The sequence below is a fragment of the Chlorocebus sabaeus genome, chromosome 18, assembly GCF_047675955.1.
Source record: "Chlorocebus sabaeus isolate Y175 chromosome 18, mChlSab1.0.hap1, whole genome shotgun sequence".
Lineage (NCBI taxonomy): Eukaryota > Metazoa > Chordata > Mammalia > Primates > Cercopithecidae > Chlorocebus > Chlorocebus sabaeus.
Genome location: NC_132921.1, coordinates 36,342,714 through 36,362,248, shown reverse-complemented (window position 1 = coordinate 36,362,248; position 19,535 = coordinate 36,342,714). Strand labels below are relative to the sequence as shown.

The 19,535-nt window shown below is 36.7% G+C and overlaps 1 protein-coding gene across 1 annotated transcript in view; it reads right to left on the bottom strand.

Moving 5' to 3' along the window:
- The window catches only part of LOXHD1 (lipoxygenase homology PLAT domains 1), a 181,899-nt gene that overhangs the window by 119,375 nt on the left and 42,989 nt on the right, over positions 1-19,535 (bottom strand). The window contains exons 6-8 of the mRNA XM_007974137.3: positions 15,801-15,949; positions 10,346-10,469; positions 7,467-7,717 (exon numbers count right to left, since the gene is read on the bottom strand). Coding sequence (XP_007972328.3) covers positions 7,467-7,717; positions 10,346-10,469; positions 15,801-15,949 — 524 coding nt within the window. The remainder of the gene's footprint in view (positions 1-7,466; positions 7,718-10,345; positions 10,470-15,800; positions 15,950-19,535) is intronic.

The following is a 19,535-nucleotide window of genomic DNA, read 5'->3' as shown; positions in this document are numbered from 1 at the left end:
CAATTTATTTAGAAGTCTGTCTTTCCTCTCAACAAATCCTGCAGATGCAGATGTTTCCTCGTTACTCTTGAGTTGTTCTCTCATTGTTAACTGTGTATTGGTTAGTTTTGTCTTTTTAAGAAGTAGCAAAATCCTAAAAGTTTGAGGTTGTGTGTTTTCTCACCCCTGTGGGTCCCCTGAACATAGTTCTAAACATATAGTAAGTGCTTAAAAATCGATGATAAAAGTTCTGGTTCTGGAAGGTTAAAGGTTAGGTAAGCAACTAAATATAGTATTGTTACCAGAGCTTGTGGTTTTTATCTCAGGATTTTCTTTCTTTTATTGTTTTGTTAAATATAACTATCCCGAGGGTATTATATTCTGTTATTTAAAAACTACTTTGTCATTCTCTTTAAAAATAAATTAGTGTAATTCATACATTAAAAATGTTTGCTTCTGGACTAGGTAGTCCAGAAACTAGGTAGTCTGAAAAGCCTTTTATCACCACAAAATAGCCATATGTTACATAAACCACAGGAAGTATCACTTTATATACATTGCTGAGCTGCCAGGGGGTTACAGAGAAACCATACGAACCAGCAAAATTCAGAGTAAGCAGAAACCCAGAGAGTGGGCAAATGTGAATGCTAAAGTTGGTGCTGCACTGCAGCAAAAGACAATCCCAGGCACTCAGAGACCAGGAAATTAATAGCTACTTGAGGATGCGGGAAACTAGGCCATGGGCTTTACAAAATGGAGATTCCAAACTGGAAACACTGAATAAGCAGAAATATTTGAAGGACTGCTCCTTTAGACAAAAGGTAGATAGGAAAAAATCTGCAAAGAGAAGCCTACCTTTTTTTGCCTTTGCTCTAGACAGAAAATAATAATAGTTTTACCTAAGAAATAGTTACCATAAGCTTGGTCACAGTCAGGATAAATAGTAATAAATGCACACATAGACATATTGAGGAGAAGCAGGGAATACCAAAAACAAGATCTTAAGAGCATCTGGATAGAAAAAACAGATAGTGGCAGTTAGACTAACAGAAGCCAGAAGATACTGGGGAGGAAAACTCAATATAGAATTCAGTATCCTAAAATTATTTTTCAAGAATGAGAGTGATATAAAAACATTTTTCAAATGAACAAAATCAGAGTTTACCAACAATAGACCTTTATCAAATAAACTTCTAAAAGGTGTTCTTCAGGAAGAAGAAAATTGATACCAGAAATAAGGTCTTAGATGCAAGAAGAAGTGACAAGCAAACAAACCGGGAAACTTGTAGGTAAATCTGAACAAACAAGTCTATAAAACAATGACATCTAATGTGTATATTTTAAAATAATTTAAAATGGAGCTAAAATACTAGGCAAAAAATAGCATGCAGAATTATTACTATTAGCGATTTCTAAGGTTCTTGCATTTGCCAAAAAAGAGTAGAGGTATCAATTATATTTAGGGTTTCCCATATTAAGTATGTACAGTAAAATAACTATAAAGGGAAAAAAGAAATAGGGAAAAACAGTCAACCCAAAATAATTTTAAAAGAAGAAAAAAGAAACAGTAAAAGCAGAACGGATATATCAGTAATTACAATAAACATAAGCAGACTAAATTTGCCAGTTCAGAGATAAATAGTATCAGATTGGATAATGATAAAGATTGAATTCATTAGGAAGTTATAATAATTCTATGCTTAGTAACATAGCCTCAAACTACATAAAGCAAAAATTGTTAGTTCTACAATAAGAAATATCTACCACCTTAATGGTAAATATTTCAATAGTGGTAGAGATTACACACACACACACACACACACACACAAAAGTAGATATTTTAACACATATTTATTAGTAATTAACAGACCAAACAGACAAAATGATAGTAAGGAAACAAGACTCAAATAACAAAAGTAACAAACTGAATTTAATAAATAAAATTAAATGTTTAAATTCAGCTCTTGGAGCAATACACAAATTGAACATGCATTGTAAATTGCAACGCATTTTTTAAAATGGCATTATATAGGCTGTGTTTTCTGAATAAAATGATATTAAATTAAAAATAAATTAATAAGACAACATGCATTTGGAAACTAAAAGTCACACTTCAAAATAATGAGTCATAAAATAACTAATGAGTCACAAAAGAATTTTTAGTGTAATAATAAATAAGAACCCAAACAAGCACAAACTATTTTTTAAAAATTGATAAATTGCCTTTCAACAATATTAAAAGCTTCTGCTTTTCAATAAACATTGTTAAGAAAATGAAAAGGCAAGCTACACAGTGGGAGATTATTCATACATACACACACAGATATGGAAACATAGATATATCGATGTATTTAACAAAAAAGTTGTATCGAGAATATGTAAAGAATTCTTACAATTTAATAAGACTTAAAAATGTAAAATAAGCAAAGGCTACTAGAATAAGAATATATACAAATGATCAATAAGCACATTTTTAACAGTTCAACGTAATTAGTCATCAGAGGCAATGTAAATTAAAACCACAATTAGACACCCATGAGCATATCTAAAAATAGAAAGATTGACAATGCCAAGTGATGGTAAGGATATGGAAGAACTGGAATTCTCATATATTGTTGGCAGGCATACAAAACAATGTAGCCACTTTGAAAACAGTTTGGAGGAATTTTTTAAAAGTTAAGCATATCTTTACCATGGATCCAGAAATTCTATTATTAGGTATTTATCCAACAAAATTGAAACACATGTCCATTCAAAGACTTGTACATGAATATTCATAGCAGCTTTATTCATAGTAACCCCCAAAATTGAAAATGACCCAAATGTTCATCGACGATTAAATGGATAAACAAATTGCTATATATCCAAAGAATGGAATACTACTTAGCAATAAAAAATAAGTTACTAATACATGAAACAACATTATGAATCCCAAAAACATTACTCTGAGTGAAATGTCAGACACGAACACACATAAAGTACATGCTAAATGATTTCATTTATATTAAATGTTAGAAAAGACTAACCTAATCTTTAGTGACTAAAATCAGATTAGTGATTAGAGTGGTGGATATTGGCTGTGAAGGAGCACAAGGAAACATTTTGGGGTGATGGAAACATTCTATATATTGGTTCTAGTCATGGTTACACAGGTGTGTACATTTATCAAAACTCACAGAACTGTATGCTTTAGAAGAGTGTGTATTTTATTTCATGCTAATTATACTTCAACAAAGCTGCTTTTTAAAATGAAACAATACAATTAAACTGAATAAAAATATTTTATAAAATATATGAAATGCAGCTAAAGCACTACTTTGAGAGAAAATTATAGTATCAAATGTTTGTCCGAGAAAAAAAGGAGGCTAAAAATTAATGAGCTAAGAATCCAATTTAAGAATTTAGAAAAAGAACAATGAAAGAAACTCAGAGAAATTAAACAGAGATAAAGTTAAGAATACAAGTCAATAAAGCAGAGAATAGAATTAAAACAGCGTACACAAAGCCAAACTTGGTTATTTGAAAGAGCTAAATAAACTTTTTGTAAGAGTCATATTTTTTAAAAAGCAACAGGCATGAATAAATACTATATAAAAAGTGTTCATAATTATACCAGAGGATAAAAGATGCATCAGTTGTTAAAAAATAAGAGAACACTGGATGTGTATAAATTTATGTCAATACATTTGATAACTTACAAATGTACAAATTCCCAAAAAAAGCTCATTAAAACAGATTGAATAAGAAATAAAGAGCCCGAATATTCCTATAAACAGCAAAGAAAAACAAAACAAAACCCTGCTCTTTAAAATCCATAATTTTACACATACACACACATACACCCACCCACACACACCCCTACCTATACAATTTTGCAGGAGACTGCAACCAAACATTTGGGAAACATCACTGCAATTTTATACACCCTCTTTTAGGAAAGGACATACTTCTCATTTCATTCTAGAACCACAACCAATCAACAATTATATAAGAAAGGAATAAGGGGCCAATGCTACTCATGAACATAGATATAAAACTTCTTTTTTTTTTTTTTTTTTTTGAGATGGAGTCTCGATCTGTCACCCAGGCTGGAGTGCAGTGGCGCAATCTCGGCTCACTGGAAGCTCGGCCTCCTGGGTTCATGCCATCCTCCTGCCTCACCCTCCCAAGTAGCTGGGACAGGCGCCCTCTACCACACCCGGCTAATATTTTGTATTTTTTTTTAGTAGAGACGGGGTTTCACCATGTTAGCCAAGCCTGTCTCAATCTCCTGACCTCATGATGTGCCCACCCTGGCCTCCCAAAGTGCTGGGATTACAGGCTTGAGTCACCACGCCTGGCCAGAAAAATTCTATATTAAATGTTAATAACTCTAAAAACATGTAAAACAATCTATTATTACCAAGTTTGACTTATAAAAAAGCAGTTAGTTTGCCATTTGAAAATGCACTCATATTAGTGCACCAACTTAATGAATAAAAAAGAAAGACCATACAATGATCTCACTAAGTGCAGAAAAGCATTAGATAAAATTTAACGACAATTCATCATGAAAACACCTTACAATAGAGAAATAGAAGGGATTTTTACAGATCTAATCTAAGAATGTCTACCATAAACTTGCAAAAAAAAAATCAACCAAATAAAATATTAGAAGTAGCTCCTTTAAAATCAGAAACAAAATAAAGATATCCACTATTAATCCTACTACTCAGCATTGTACTGTAGGTCTTAGGCCATGTGGTCAAATAAACAAAAAAGAAAAAAGAACTACAAGCTTTGAAAATTTAAAAAAAACTGTTATTATGTATAATTTGACCTCCTACAGAAAAAAAACCAAATAATTATTGAGACATTATCAGAATTAACAATAGAGTTTAGCAAAATGGCCTTATGTAAACTAAATGTCCAGAAAATACTTCCCTCTCCATATCAGCAATAAATTGTTAGAAAATATAATTTTTAAAGAGATACCATTTATAATAGTAACAAAAGTTATAAGGTCTCTTAAACATACCTAACAGACATGCAATTCCTTTATCAAAAAAAAAAAACTATATTGAAAACTATTAAAGAAGACATAAATTTTAAGAAGTATACCATATCCGTAGATAGGGAAACTCAATACAGTAAAGATGTCAGTTCTTTCAAATGAATCTATAGGTCCAAATGAATTCTGTTCAACACTGTTCCTCATGGGATTTGGCAAAATAAATAAATAAAGATTTCTTTGGAAGGGTAAGTGGTTATGAATAGTCAAAACATTCTAGAGGAAGAATAACAAGGTGAACAAATTTCCCCAGCAGATACTAAGACAGTACAGAGGTAAAAATGAAGATAGTGAGTGTTATATTAGTGCAGAAATAAACTAAATAAATGGAACAGACTAGAAAACTCAGGGGCAAAGCCATGCATTTTGTGAATTTTATGTGTGATAGAAATGTCTTTCAGAACAGTGGGAAAAGAATTACTATTTAGTAAATCAGTGCTTCCAAAACTTTCTCAATGATAAAAATTATCTAAACCACTTGCTAAATATCCAGATTACCTGTAAATTCTGACTCATTTGCTCTGAATTAGAGCCTAGGAATCTATTTTTAACAAGAATTCCAGGTGATTCTTAACCTTGGTCAAGTTTTCAATAAATGTTGCTGGAACATTTGCCTATCTACATGGAAAAAATAAAATTGAATTTCTCCCTCACAAAATTCAATTCCTAGTATTTTAAAAACATAAATGGAAAAATTAAAACAGTTTTTAGAAAAGGATATAGGAGAATGTCTTCATAGCTCTGAAATAAGTAGATTTCTTTCAATAATACCAAATGCATTAATCATAAACGAAAAGATTGATAAACTAAATACTTTTAAATCTTACTCAAAGAACATCACAAACTATGAGAAAATATTTGAACATATATTATCAACAAAGGATTAATATCCAGATTAAATTTTAAAACTCCTAAAAATAAATCCAAAGATAGATTGGTCAATAGGAAAATCAGTAAAAGACATGAACAGACATTTTACATAAAAAGAAACATGAATGGCCAATAAAGAAAAAAACACACATTCAACCTTGGTAGTAATCATAAAAATAAGAATTAAAACCACAACAGGATCATTTTACAACCTCCAAAATGGTGAAAATTAAAAATTCATTTACAAGAATGTATAAAACAAAATATCTCTTACACATGGCTGACAGGAGAGTAAAATGGTGCAACTATTTTGGAAAACAATCTGGAATACTTTGGAAGTAACAGTTACCTATAAAGCTGAAGATTCACTTGCCCTGTGACCTAGCACTTTCATTCTGAGGAGCTCTTGCACACTTCTACAAAGATACATGTACAAGAACTTCAAGGCAAGATTGCTCATAGTAGTAAAAATCAAGAAATCACTCCAAAATATCAATCAACAGAAGAATGGACAAATAAATACTTTGCAGCAGGGAAATGGATGAACTACAGCTTCTGTTACCATTTGGACAAATCTCTAAAACATAATGTTAAGTGAAAATTGACAGTTATGGCCAGGTGCGGTGGCTCACTCCTGTAATCCCAGCACTTTGGGAGGCTGAGGCAGGCAGATCACCTGAGGTCAGGAGTTCAAGACCAGCCTGGCCAACATGGTGAAACCCCATCTCTACTAAAAATACAAAATTAGCCAGGCATGGTGGTGCATGCCTGTAATCCCAGCTACTTTGGAGGCTGAGGCAGGAGAATCGTTTGAACCTAGGAGGTGGAGGTTGCAGTGAGCTGAGATCGTGCCATTACCCTCCAGCCTGGGTGACAGAAGTGAAACTCTGTCCAAAAATAAAACAAAAAGAAGGAAGGAAGGAAGGAAGGAAGGAAGGAAGGAAGGAAGGAAGGAAGGAAGGACAGACGAGAGGGAGGGAGGGAGGGAGGGATAAAAATTGCCAGTTACAAACAATACAAGTTTATAATAGACAACATTCATAATAGTACGTGCCCTTTGAGGGAAAGAGGACTATATGACTGTGGAAGGACACAGAGGAGTTTCAAAAGCATCTCAAATGTTCTCTCTCTCAAGCTGTGTGATAGACAAAATTGAGGTTTGCTTTTTAACATTCCCTATGTCAGACAGTTATTAATATATAATTCTTTAAAGTGTAAGTATCCCACAATAAAAACATATACTTTAAAATACTTATTGATTGAAAGATTTATAAGCTGAGTGAAACACTACACCAGGAATCAGGATAATCATAACCACCAACTGAACACCTCTGGATAACCTGTCCTGCTTGGCCCTTGGATGCATGTACAGAACAGCCCCTGTTCCTGACCACCCTTGAGGCAAGATAGATGGACACATAACCACCCAAAATGCCCAGTGAAAGAGATTGCCCATGCACTCTGTAACTAGTTCAGAGGAAGTAGGATTCAGGTTAAAGTTTTTACTTGCAAGTTAAAGAGGAGAGGGGTTGAATCAGGGAAGGCTGTCTTCAGGGGCATCCCTTACCTTCTCACAGTACCAGCCTCTGTTGACACCCACATTGCCATGCCCGATGGAGACCCGACTCAGGGGGCTAAGGAGGACAGCCAGCTCGATGTGGAAGATGTCCGTGCGGCCTCGGTCAAACACGCCGCCCTCCAGGAAGATTTTCCCACTGTTCTTATTCCCTCTGGCCCCATACATGACCAAGTAGATTTTGGATTTGGTACCAGCCCCCCGGACATCCCCAGTGAAGACGGTGACAATATACGTAATAGCTGGTGTGGAAACAACAGGAAAGAGAGTGTTCAATGTGAGCTGCATCATAATATCCCACCTCTTCCTCCCCTTCCTGGTTACGACACCCCCAAAGCCCTCCTCCTCCACACATGTCTCTTTCCCCATCATGTCCTATTCCTCCAGATGCCACCTAATGTCCCTCTCGACTTCATTTCATCTTTTCCAGAGTTTGTGTGTCCAATGCATCTGAGTTTGAGAATAAACTGCACGTATTATTACAGGAAGCTGTCAGTGCTGATTACAGGAAACTAACAAAGAGAAGGAGGAACTCGGGTTGGCTAAGAATAGTACTTATTATTAATGATAATTACCATGCCTACATTATTAATAGCTGCCAGATGAATTGTTATGTCTAATCTAATTATAATAGTCAACTCCATTAATGGAGATTTATATTCAGGGCTATCTGATTCATTTCGCTTGTTCTTTTGCTGATAACTTAAAAACATAACTTCCTTTGCTGCCTGATGTGGTAGGGTGAGGGAGGATTGAGCGAGAGAGAAAACATTGTTGGTTGGGCCATTTGAGGTTATGGTCTATCAGCAGGCAATATGAGGACATGGAATTCTGAGGAAGAACTAGCAAAGGGAGATTAAACTCTGAGACAGGGTGAAGTAAAAGAAAATACCAAAGGCAAACATTTGGACAGGCAATTCTGCTAAGAACTGGCCTAGATTTTCTTTTCTTTTCTTTTTTTTTTTTTTTTTTTTTTGAGACAGAGTCTCACTCTGTCACCTAGGCTGGAGTCTAGTAGTGCAATCTCAGTTCCCTGCAACCTCTACTTCCCAGGCTCAAGCGATTCTCGTGTCTCAGCCTCCTGAGTGACTGAGATTACAGACGTGTGCCACCAACTTGGTTAATTTTTGTATTTTTAGTAGAGACAACGTTTCGCCAGGTTGGCCAGGCTGGTCTCGAACTCCTGGTCTCAAGTGATCCACCTACCTCGGCCTCCCAAAGTGGTGGGATTACAGGCGTGAGCCACCACACCTGGCCTATATTCTTTAATTCTGTCCTGGGGTCTAAGGCAGTTGTCACTTTAAGCCTTGTTAATTCCCCCACCCATCCCTCATCCTACTGTACATCACACTCTTATCCCATAACCTCAGAGAAATAAAAATCCCAAATTTCTTTGAGTGATAATACATGCAACTACATGGGTGCATCATTCATTCTTAAAATTACATTTTCTTTTGTTCAGCATTTATTGAGTGCTTACTAGATGCCAGGCCTTTGGGGAGTAAGTAAATAAAAAGGAATGGCCACTGCTCTAGGGGAAAAAAAAAAAGTCTCAAGCTTTATTTCTCTAAGATGCATGGAGAAATGGTGTCCCCACATCAGACATACTTCCATGGTTTAGGATATAATCAATTCCCAGCTGTTATCATTTCTGCTCTTCTTCTATCACTAGGAGACATATAATATTCACACATTCAATAGGATTATATTAATTCTATTCAAGCATGTTTTTAAGTAAACTGCACACTTTCATCTGTAGATGACTTGTACCACACCTCACAAAGATCAGGTCACAATGCTGAGGTTGAAAAGCACTGGAGTAGAGGACCATTTAGTCTTCTAAACAGCAGCAATAAAGGTCTGCCAAGGATGCATAGAGCCAAAGAAGGGAGAAGTTACCCAGGCCAGAGAAGGTCAGGGAAGGCTCAGAGGAAGTGACTGGGATCAGGAATTTGAGAGGCAGAAAGAAGAGAAAAGGCCTTGCAGGATGAGAAGGCAGGTTCCAAGGATACAGAGAGAGAAAGAGCAAGGCAAGCAGGGAGTTGAGAGGAGAGGGAAGGCATGGGAACAAGATGGAGGGGAGAAAGGAAGGTGTGAATGTGCAGTGGGAGAGAGGGTGTGGGAAGACTCTGTAGGTAGGATAAATGGAGCCAAATTGTGGAGAAATTTGTACATTATGCTACAGAACATGGATTTTCTCCCATGGTGAGTCATGGGAGGTTCTGCTGCAGAGAATATTCTCAGATGTTCACAATATCAACATTGATTTTCTAGAACATCCATGACCATGACTGCCATGTTGGGCGTTGGAAGTTTTCTGTGGAATTCATACAGGTTAGGGCTTTAGGAAACAGACCAAATCGTGAATCTATCACTTGCCTGCTGTGTGCCCTTGGACAAGGCTCTTCCATGTGCCTCAGTTTCCTCATCTGTGAGATGGAAACAATAACAGTTCCTACCTTATCGGGTGGTTGTGAGGATTGAAGGACACCATGCGGGTCAGGTATCTACCTAGAAGAAGGCCTGGCATATACTAAGCACTCAATATCAGGAAGAGTTCAGAGTCAATCAATGTCCTGGGAAACATCCATGCTTGTCAGAAATTCACATTCTGGCTTCATCCTATGGATACCTTCCTTTGCCCTGGGCAGTTGGTATCTGCTTAGCAGCGTCCCCCAGACTCTCTGGCAACAACAGAGCCCCAGGCTGCAACCCAGTGGGACAGAACAGTTTCAGGAGCAGGAGGAATGCTATCTGCAGACCCAGCTGGCTCCTGTTTGATCACAGGCCTCCAGCCCCACAGAGGCCAACACCAATCCTTAGGCAGAAAGTAAAATACCTAAAAGAGCCTCCCCTTTCTTCAAATCTACCTGTGGTCTCAGCTCCACCCACTAAGATATCCCTTTGGATTTTGCCATCGTCTTCGTCCAAGGCCAGCCAGCGGTTAAGGGGGAAGTCATATTTTCTTTTGTTCCCAATATCTTCAATGACAATCTGGGAAGGAGAAGAGGGGACAGGGATGTAGATAAGCATTGTTGAGGGTGCACCTGGAGATCTAATCCAATCTTCCAATCACTTGAGTCTACTTTAAGAATATACCAGTATCAGCTTCGTGGCCCAAGGAAAGCTTATCACAAGGACACAACTGTGTCCAGGATACCTGGTAAAGTCTAGAATCACACAGAAATGACTGGCAATTACCTTCTGACTTGAATTACTGAGACAGTGCTCCCTCCACTGCTGCAGGTCATTTTTTAAATTGAAGCAAACAATTTGGCAGCATGTGAACTGTGAGACTGGTCACAAGAACTGGAAGTCTGGATTTACAAACTATGACAAAATCATCACTGTCTTCACAGGCTGAAGTTTGGGATTCTGACCTTATTGGTGAGAAGCAGAGCCCATGCAAGAGGAACTGCGAGCCCGAATCCTAGGATCTTATGATAGTTCAGAAAACATCAGCCACCAACAGTAAGGCCAATGGAATCTATGATGCCTCCCTCAGGGACTCCCATGTGAGCTAAGTTAGTGAGGCTGAAATAAGTGTGCCTTCTAGAATACACCAACGAGCTGAGGGGCCCTCTCAAAATGTGCCCAAAAGATACAACTGAAAACTTGCTCTAGGATAAGTAGAATTGTTAATAGCTAGAATGTGTTCTCCAATCATAACACAATATGGGTAGTAACCTTTTTACTATCCATATGTATCTCATAACATCATGTTATATACCTTAAATATACACAATGAAATTTCTTTTAAAAATTTGATCACTTTAGAACAGGATTACGATGATAAAATGCTACCAAGACTAAGCAAGCATCTGGTAGCTTTGTAAAATATTGAAGACTATACTGTAAAAAACAAAAGCATTAGAACAAAAACACACACCTTCATGGTTCTCTCTATATATGTTCAAAGTGCACAACCCTCTGCTTTACATTATTCCTGCAGAAAATTCTGTCTCAAATGAATTTCAAAGTATATAGATTTTAACCGGGTGTGGGCTCACGCCTGTAGTTCCAGCACTTTGGGGCGGGCGGATCATGAGGTCAGGAGATCAAGACCATCCTGGCTAACACGGTGAAACCGTTTCTGCTAAAAATACAAAAAAATTAGCCAGGCATGGTGGCGGGCACCTGTAGTCCCAGCTACTCGGGAGGCTGAGGCAGGCGAATGGTGCAAACCCAGGAGGCAGAGCTTGCAGTGAGCCAAGATCATGCCACTGCACTCCAGTCAGGGCGACAGAATGAGACTCCATCTCAAAAGAATAGGTAGGTAGGTAGGTAGGTAGGTAGGTAGGTAGATAGATAGATAGATAGATAGATAGATAGATAGATAGATAGATTTTTAGGAATGCATCTCTTGCATAAAATGCAACCAACTTGTATCAAAGACTCAGGCAATACGAATAAGAAAAGAAACCATCAACACATCAGGGCAGAGCTATACCAGGACAGTACCATCCAGGATCTAAGAATTGGACTAAGAGCCTCCAATCAACCCTGGATGTGAGATGGAAGTTTGGTTATTACCCAACTGGAGCCAAGAATGAAAATAGAAGTGGGAGGAAGAAGAGGAGAGGAGGAGTAGGAAGATGGGAGATTTAATAAGCATGCCCTATGTTTCAGGGGCAGCTTGACTATTGTCAGATACCAAGTCTGAACAAGATCCACCTCATCTGAGGTTGGGTAAAGGGAATACACCAACTTAAGGCCTTGCAAATTCTTGAATCAAAGACAGAGATCATTCCAAAGAATCTGAGGAAGGGCAGAACTCTGGAAAGAACCTAATATGGGACACACCAAAAGAACTCACACCATTCAACTGATGTGCTTAAGAGAATATAAGAAGATTTAGTCTTTATGAAATAGGAGTAAATATCTTTAGACAGATGAGACTACCATAAAAAGGCAATCAGATGAGATTAAAAAATAACTAAGAAAGGGAATCAAGAAAAATAAAACTATACAGCACAAATAGTTCAAAGTTCTCAAAATTCTGCCTGTTCTTTCACCAACTCCTGAGAATTTACTGTAAGAAATAATCATAGATTTACATAAAGATAAGGCAAGAATGTTTGTCACAGCACTATTTATAGTATAATAGTATACAGTATATATATACACACAGGTTGAACATCCCTAATCTGAAACCCGAAATCCAAAATGCTTCAAAGTTCAAAAGTTTTTGAGCGCTGACAACACACCAAAAGTGGAAAATTCCACGTCAGACCTTATATGAGGGGTCACAGTCCAAACACAGTCAAAACTCTGCTTCATGTAACAAAGTATTAACAAATATTATGTTGAATTACCTTCAGGCTATTTGCATAAAGTGTATATGAAACAAACGGATTTCATGTTTAGACTTGGGTCCCATCCCAAGATATCTCATTATGTATATGCAAATATTCCAAATTCAAAAAGACCTGAAATCTGAAACACTTCTGGTCCCAAGCATTTACAATAAGATATATTCAACCTGTACAGCATAATATACATTTTATATATTACATAATATACAGTATATAGCATAATTATACAATAATTTTGAGGAAAAAAAGAAACATTTGACAAAAGGAGACTGATTTAATAAGTCATGGTAGATCTAAAACACTTATTTCAATCATAAAAAATTATATTGTAGCCAGGTGCAGTGGCTCACACCTGTAAACCTAGCACTTTCAGAGGTTGAGGTGGGCATATCACTTAAGGTCAGGAGTTCGAGACCAGCCTGGTCAACATGGTGAAACCCTGTCTCTACTAAAACTACAAAAATTAGCCCTGCATAGTGGTGGGCACCTGTAATCCCAGCTACTTGGGAGCTGAGGCAGGAGAATTGCTTGAACCTGGGAGGCAGAGATTGCAGTAAGCCAAGATTGCACCACTGCACTCCAATCTCAGTGACAGAGCAACACTCCATCTCAAAAAAAAAAATTATATTGTAAAATTATATTGTAAAATAACCAGGTTATTATATTTAAATAACATGGGGACATATGCATGCTATATTTAAAAATGAAAACAAGTTTGTAAAATATTGTATTCATTATGATCCTATATTTTAAAAAGTGAAATATATATTAATATATCTATTAATAGAAAAATGGCTAGAGGATATTCATCAAAATATTAACTGGTTATGTTTGGGTGGTAAAATTATGAGTGATTTTTTTGTTGTTTATTTGTATTTCCTAAATGTTTTATGATGGACATGTATTCGTTTTGTAAGAAAAAAATAATTAAAAGAAATACATTCAGAATTGAAATACACATTGACAGGAGAAAGAAGTGGAACTCAGTGTGGAACAGCAAATCAATGATGTGGTGGGAATTTGACAAGTTCTCAAGGAATGAAAAAAGTAGAGATGACAGCAGTAAAGGGGAGTAAAGGGGAAGATGCCAGTTTTGGAAGATAGAGAATGGAAATCCAATAGGTAGGTAATTGGCTGTCCTGAGGAAGAGACCAGAACAAATGCCACCCAAGCAAGAATCTAACATACAATAAGAAATCTCTTTTCTGACCTATAAATAAATTAATTACAAATAATAAATGAATAACAAATATCCTGCCCATCAGATAGAAAACACATACTGTGTTCCAGAGAAATTAAAAACAAACATGGGAGGAAGGAAGGAAGGAAGGAAAGAAGGAAGGAAGGAAAGAAGGAAAGAAGGAAGGAAGGAAGGAAGGAAGGAAGGAAGGAAGGAAGGAAGGAAGGAAGGAAGGAAGGAAGGAAGGAAGGAAGGAAGGGCGGGCTAACATAGGCCCCACTCCTAGATGCTGTCTGTCAAGACTTTTGAATTAATATAAAGAAAAACATCTGCAAGCATCTGGCAGGAAAAAAAATTGGGTTACTCAGAAAGAAACGAAAGTCTACTTGGCCTCAATATCAAATTTCAGAATTTAATGGAATAGAATCCACAAAGTTTTAAAGGAAAAAAAGTGTTTTCACCCATAGATTTCACACCTTGCCAAGCTGCCCTTTGAGACTGAAGGCAACAAAGAAACAAAGAAGCACATCTTGGCATGTGAACCTGCCTCCTTGGAAAACTTTCCTGAGAGCACAATGCACCCATGTGACCAAGAAGGAATCTGAGTTCAAGAGGGTGAAACTGTTCACCCTTCAAAGCTGCATCCACTAAACCTTGTGTTTTCACTCTACTGTCTTCCTTTCCAGAATGAAGGAAGTGGACTTCAAGGTACCTGTCTGTGGCCCACCCTGGCCGAGGTCATAAAATGCACAGGCCTCCTCTCCCCACTTTGCCCAGCTAAATAGAAAACCACTTGAAAACACACCTCTGCTGGTGTATCGGCTATTTGGATTCTGGACTCCCGCCCTATTTCTTCTCCAATCCAAGCAGCAGTTCCACTTAGCCTCCTGGTACCCTGTTCAGTACCAGGTTTGCTGCTCTTAGGATCAGGCAAGCCCTTCCTTTCCAGAGGAATTTGGGCATTTCCTCCTTTGTTGATTCAATGCCCAGTCCCATGCCAAGAGCTAGGGAGGTGCCCTCAAGGAACTTTCAGAATAATTATGAACAGAAGTGTGGCCATCACTAGGATGCTCACTCAACACCCTTTCCAATCACCTTCTTCCTAGTCCACTTCTATTCTACAGGCTGAAAGCTAACCACCTGATTTCCCAGTTTTCACTGCAGCTAGGGTGTCCACCTGATACATATTTGGCCAGTAAAATGTAGCCAGAAGTTCCAATGAATGGGCCCTGGCTAGGTTCAGATGAAAGTACTGGGCTTCCTATAGAAAAGGATGAGTTCACGTCTTTTGCATGGACATGGATGAAGCTGGAAACTGTCATTCTCAGCAAACTATCACAAGGACGGAAAACCAAACACCACATGTTCTCACTCATAGGTGGGAACTGAACAATGAGATCACTTGGACACAGGGAGGGGAACATCACACACCAGGGCTTGTCGGGGGGTGGGGTGTTGGGGAAGGGACAGCATTAGGAGAAATATCTAATGTAAATGACGAGTTGATGGGTGCAGCAAACCAGCATGGCACACGTATACCTAGTATACCTATGTAACAAACCTGCACATTGTGCACATATACCCTAAAAAATAAAAGAGAGAGAGAGAGAGAAAGAAAGAAAGAAATTACAGGGCTTCATATGAAGATGATAACATGGGTGAAGTCTTAGAGACCATAAGGAGGACAGAATGACTGGCCATCTGGCTTAAGTAGAAGAGTGAATGCAGATGGACCTAGAGAGGGAAGTTGGGGCTGAGATACAACCCTCTGAAGAACAAGAAGCCCCCCTTCCAAGGCCACAGGGACCACAGAGAAGCAGTTGAACTCACCTTGGACAGGAACCAACCTGCAGATCCCCCCTTATTGTTGTGGCCAACATTGATCTTCATCAGTTGCCCCAAATCTGGGGCATCCAGCATGAACCTGTCTTCAGCTCCCTTTTCAAAGTTGTCCTTTTCATTTTCTAGCCTACGCTCCCCTGTATGCACAGACACACAAAAGAAATTACAAAAAGACCAAAAGAAAAGAATTTCCAAGCCTTCATGGTCCGCCCACTGAAAGATGCTCTTCCAAAGTCAACAAGGGCAACTTCCTCCTGAGATCTAAGGGCTCCTTACATCCCTCCAGTCTCTGAACAAGGCAGAGGTTTGCTTCATGTGTGGCTTGTGCCCAGGTCCTATAACTGAGCTTTTGATTTCTCCCTTACTCTGGAGTCCCGATCCTACTAAACCGATTTGTACCCCCATCTCTAGATCTAGGACCCTGCCTTGCTTTTGCCAGTTGCTTGTCCTGAATTGGAACAATAGCCACGGCAGTTGGTAAAGGGGCTGTTGGTATTCAGCCTACAGATTTCCTTAGATCTGACTCCTTTTCTGGAAAATAGTGCTGGTAAGTATTAATACTATCAGATGCTGCTGGTTGTTTAACATAGTTTTGGTTTTTACTTTCATTTATTCCTCACCACAATTCAAGAAGGAGATATTATTAACTCTGTCTTGCAGATGAAGAAGCAGAGACTTAGAGAAGTTAAATAACTTGCCAAAAGTCACACAGGTTATAAGCACATAGTTAGGACTCAAATTTTAACTTGTTCTTTCTGCTCTGCAACTTTCCATTATTGTGTATCTACAAGTCTTATGTAGGCACCAATTTTTGCTTAAACCATCCTATGTTCTTTCTTTTCAATTTTTTTATTTTAAATTATGACAAAACATACATAAAATAATATAAGACATTCATGTACCCACCATCCAGATTTAAGAGAGATAACAGATATTAACATTTTGTCCAGTTTTCTCCAGACCTTTCTCATTTCTTAAGGATGTAAAACATGAGAGATATGTCTAAGGCCTCACTGTCTATCTCTTCCCTTCTACTCCTTTCCCAAAATAAACATTATCTTCAACTTGGTATATATCATTCCCAAGAATTTTTGTTTGCATATGTATCTATAAAGAAGATATACTATTTATGCATGTTTTAGAATTTTACATAAATAGTATCATAGTATACACCTCTTTACCTCAAATTATTCATCTGTACAATGGATGAATGTATGGAGATAATAACGGTGACTCCCTCATAGGATTTTGCTGTGAGATTGACTCAGTTAATACACAAACAGCACTTAGGATGGCTCCTGAAGTGTGGTAGTCACTATTGTATTACCATTGCTGCTGAGGTGGTTGCTATTGTTCCTGTTACCATTGTCACATACCCTTATGCTACTTGCTTTTTCTCAGTTAATGTTATCCTTTTGAGAGTACCTTAATGATTGTCATAACTTTAGTTTATTCATCTGACTGCTATATAATAGTCATTGAATGAAGGAAATGCTGTTGTCTATGCATTCTTCTCCTAATGGGCATTTAGGTTACTTCTAATTTTTTACTATTGCAAACAGCACTGAAATGGACTCTTCTGTACCCATCTTCTACTGCACATTTGTAAGAGCAGCTCTGAATAGACACCTCCAGTTTCTGGACCCGAAGGTGTGCTCATCTTCAGTTTATTAGATGTTGCAAAATTTACCTCCAAAAATGGTTGTACTACATTAATTACCACCAGTAGTATATGAAAATTCCTATTCCCCACAATCATTATTAACATATATTTTTTAAAATTTTTATTCAGTGTGTACCCAATAGTATCTTGTTGTGGTTTTAATTTGCATTCCCCTATTTATTTGGGGAGATTGAGAATATGTTCATGAATATATTTTGGCCATTTAGGCTTTGCTCTTCTGTAATTTTTCCGTTTATATCTTTTATTCTATTTTTCTCTTGTCTTGTTTGCCTATGTTCATCGTACATTTTTCTTGTTTTAATAGACCTCAATTTATCAATATTTTCCTTTGCTGCTTGGGCTTTTAATGAATTGTTTATGAAATCCCATCTCTAAATTGAGATTAAAAAGAGTTTTTAGAGTTTCTTCTAAAAAATTTTATATTTTTGCTTTTTCCCATTTAAGTCTTTAGCCCATCTGTAAGTTATTTTATGCATGGTAAAAGGCAGGAATTTAATTTTATCATTTTTCATATGGTTAGACAATTGTTCAAACACCAGTAATTGAACATTTCATCTTTTCCTTCTGATTTATAATGCCAACTCTATGTGTGCTTCCAGCCTCTTCTGTTTCATTGCTCTATTTTGTTTATCCATCTAGCAAAAGCACACTGTTTTACTTTTTAGAGACCTAAAATGTCTTAATATCTGGCAGGGCAAATATTCCCATTATTAATATTGTTAGCATTATTTTCATTATTCAAAATTGTCTTGACAATATTTAGCTCTTTATGGCTTAGCCCTACATGAATTTTAGTAGCAGTGTAAGCAGTGTGGTGTTGCCTTTTAAGATTTTGACTGAAATTGCATTGCATTTATAAAACAACCTGGGAAAATTTGGCATCCTAATGAATTTGAGTCTTTTCTCATCCTTGATCATATTTCTCAATTTATTTACATATTCTTGTATATCCTTCATTAAAAATTTATGGTTTTCCCAAAAGGCTCTTTTTAATATGTATTCTTAGGTAGCTTGTAATTGCTAATGTAAATAATGTATTTTTAAATTAAATATTTGCATTGCTTATTTTTATTAATTTTTGTATAGTAATCTTATATTCAGCAACTTTAATAACTTTCTCTTTCATTGGTTCTAATGGTTTGTAAATTCTCGTGGATTTTGTAGATGATCATTATTTTTTACAAAAGTGAAAGTTTGTTATTTCATTTTCAACCATTATAGCTTTTATTTCTTTTACTTGCCCTTTTTTCTGGCCCTAGGACCTCTAGTACTATGAAGAATAGAAATAATGAGTAGCTGGACTATTTCTTTTGTTCCTGGCTTTAAAAAGAATTGTTTAAAGTTTTTAAAATTAAGCATATTTGTGCATATTTTTGTAGATATCTTCATATTTTTCAAAAAAATCTATTTCTAGTTTTCTATGGGTTTTTATAAAGTAAATAATGTAAATTTTCCTGCATCTATCAAGATAATTCTTTCTCTTTAATCTGTTACTATGATGAATTATATAAATAGGTTGACTATTGTTAAATTATCATTAAATCCCTGGAATAAACCTTACAGAGTAGAAATTATTTGTCATATATCTATATATTTGTTTACGAATTTGGTGTGCTAATATTTTATTTAAGATTTTTAGGTCTTTATTTATAAATAAGACTAATCTGCACATTTCTTTTTGTTAATTTATCAGCCTGATTTTGGTATCAAAAATCATAAAATAAACTAGGACACAGTACGTCTTTCCCTGTTCTTTGAAACAGTTTGTATAAGATGGAGATTCATAATTTCTTAAATATTGGGTAGATTTTGCCTGAACAATCTTCTTGGTCTGATGTCTTGAGTGAATTTTAATTGCTGCTCTAATTTCTTTAATGATTACAGATCTCCTTGGAAATTGGCTACAGCATGTTCTTAAGATAATCTTTTTAGGATGCTCAGATGAAAGATCAGGCTACATCATATAGTGGCAATCATAAGGCTTGGACCCCAGCCTCTTTACTATGCTAGAGGAGACCCTCAGGTTCCCTCAAGCATAA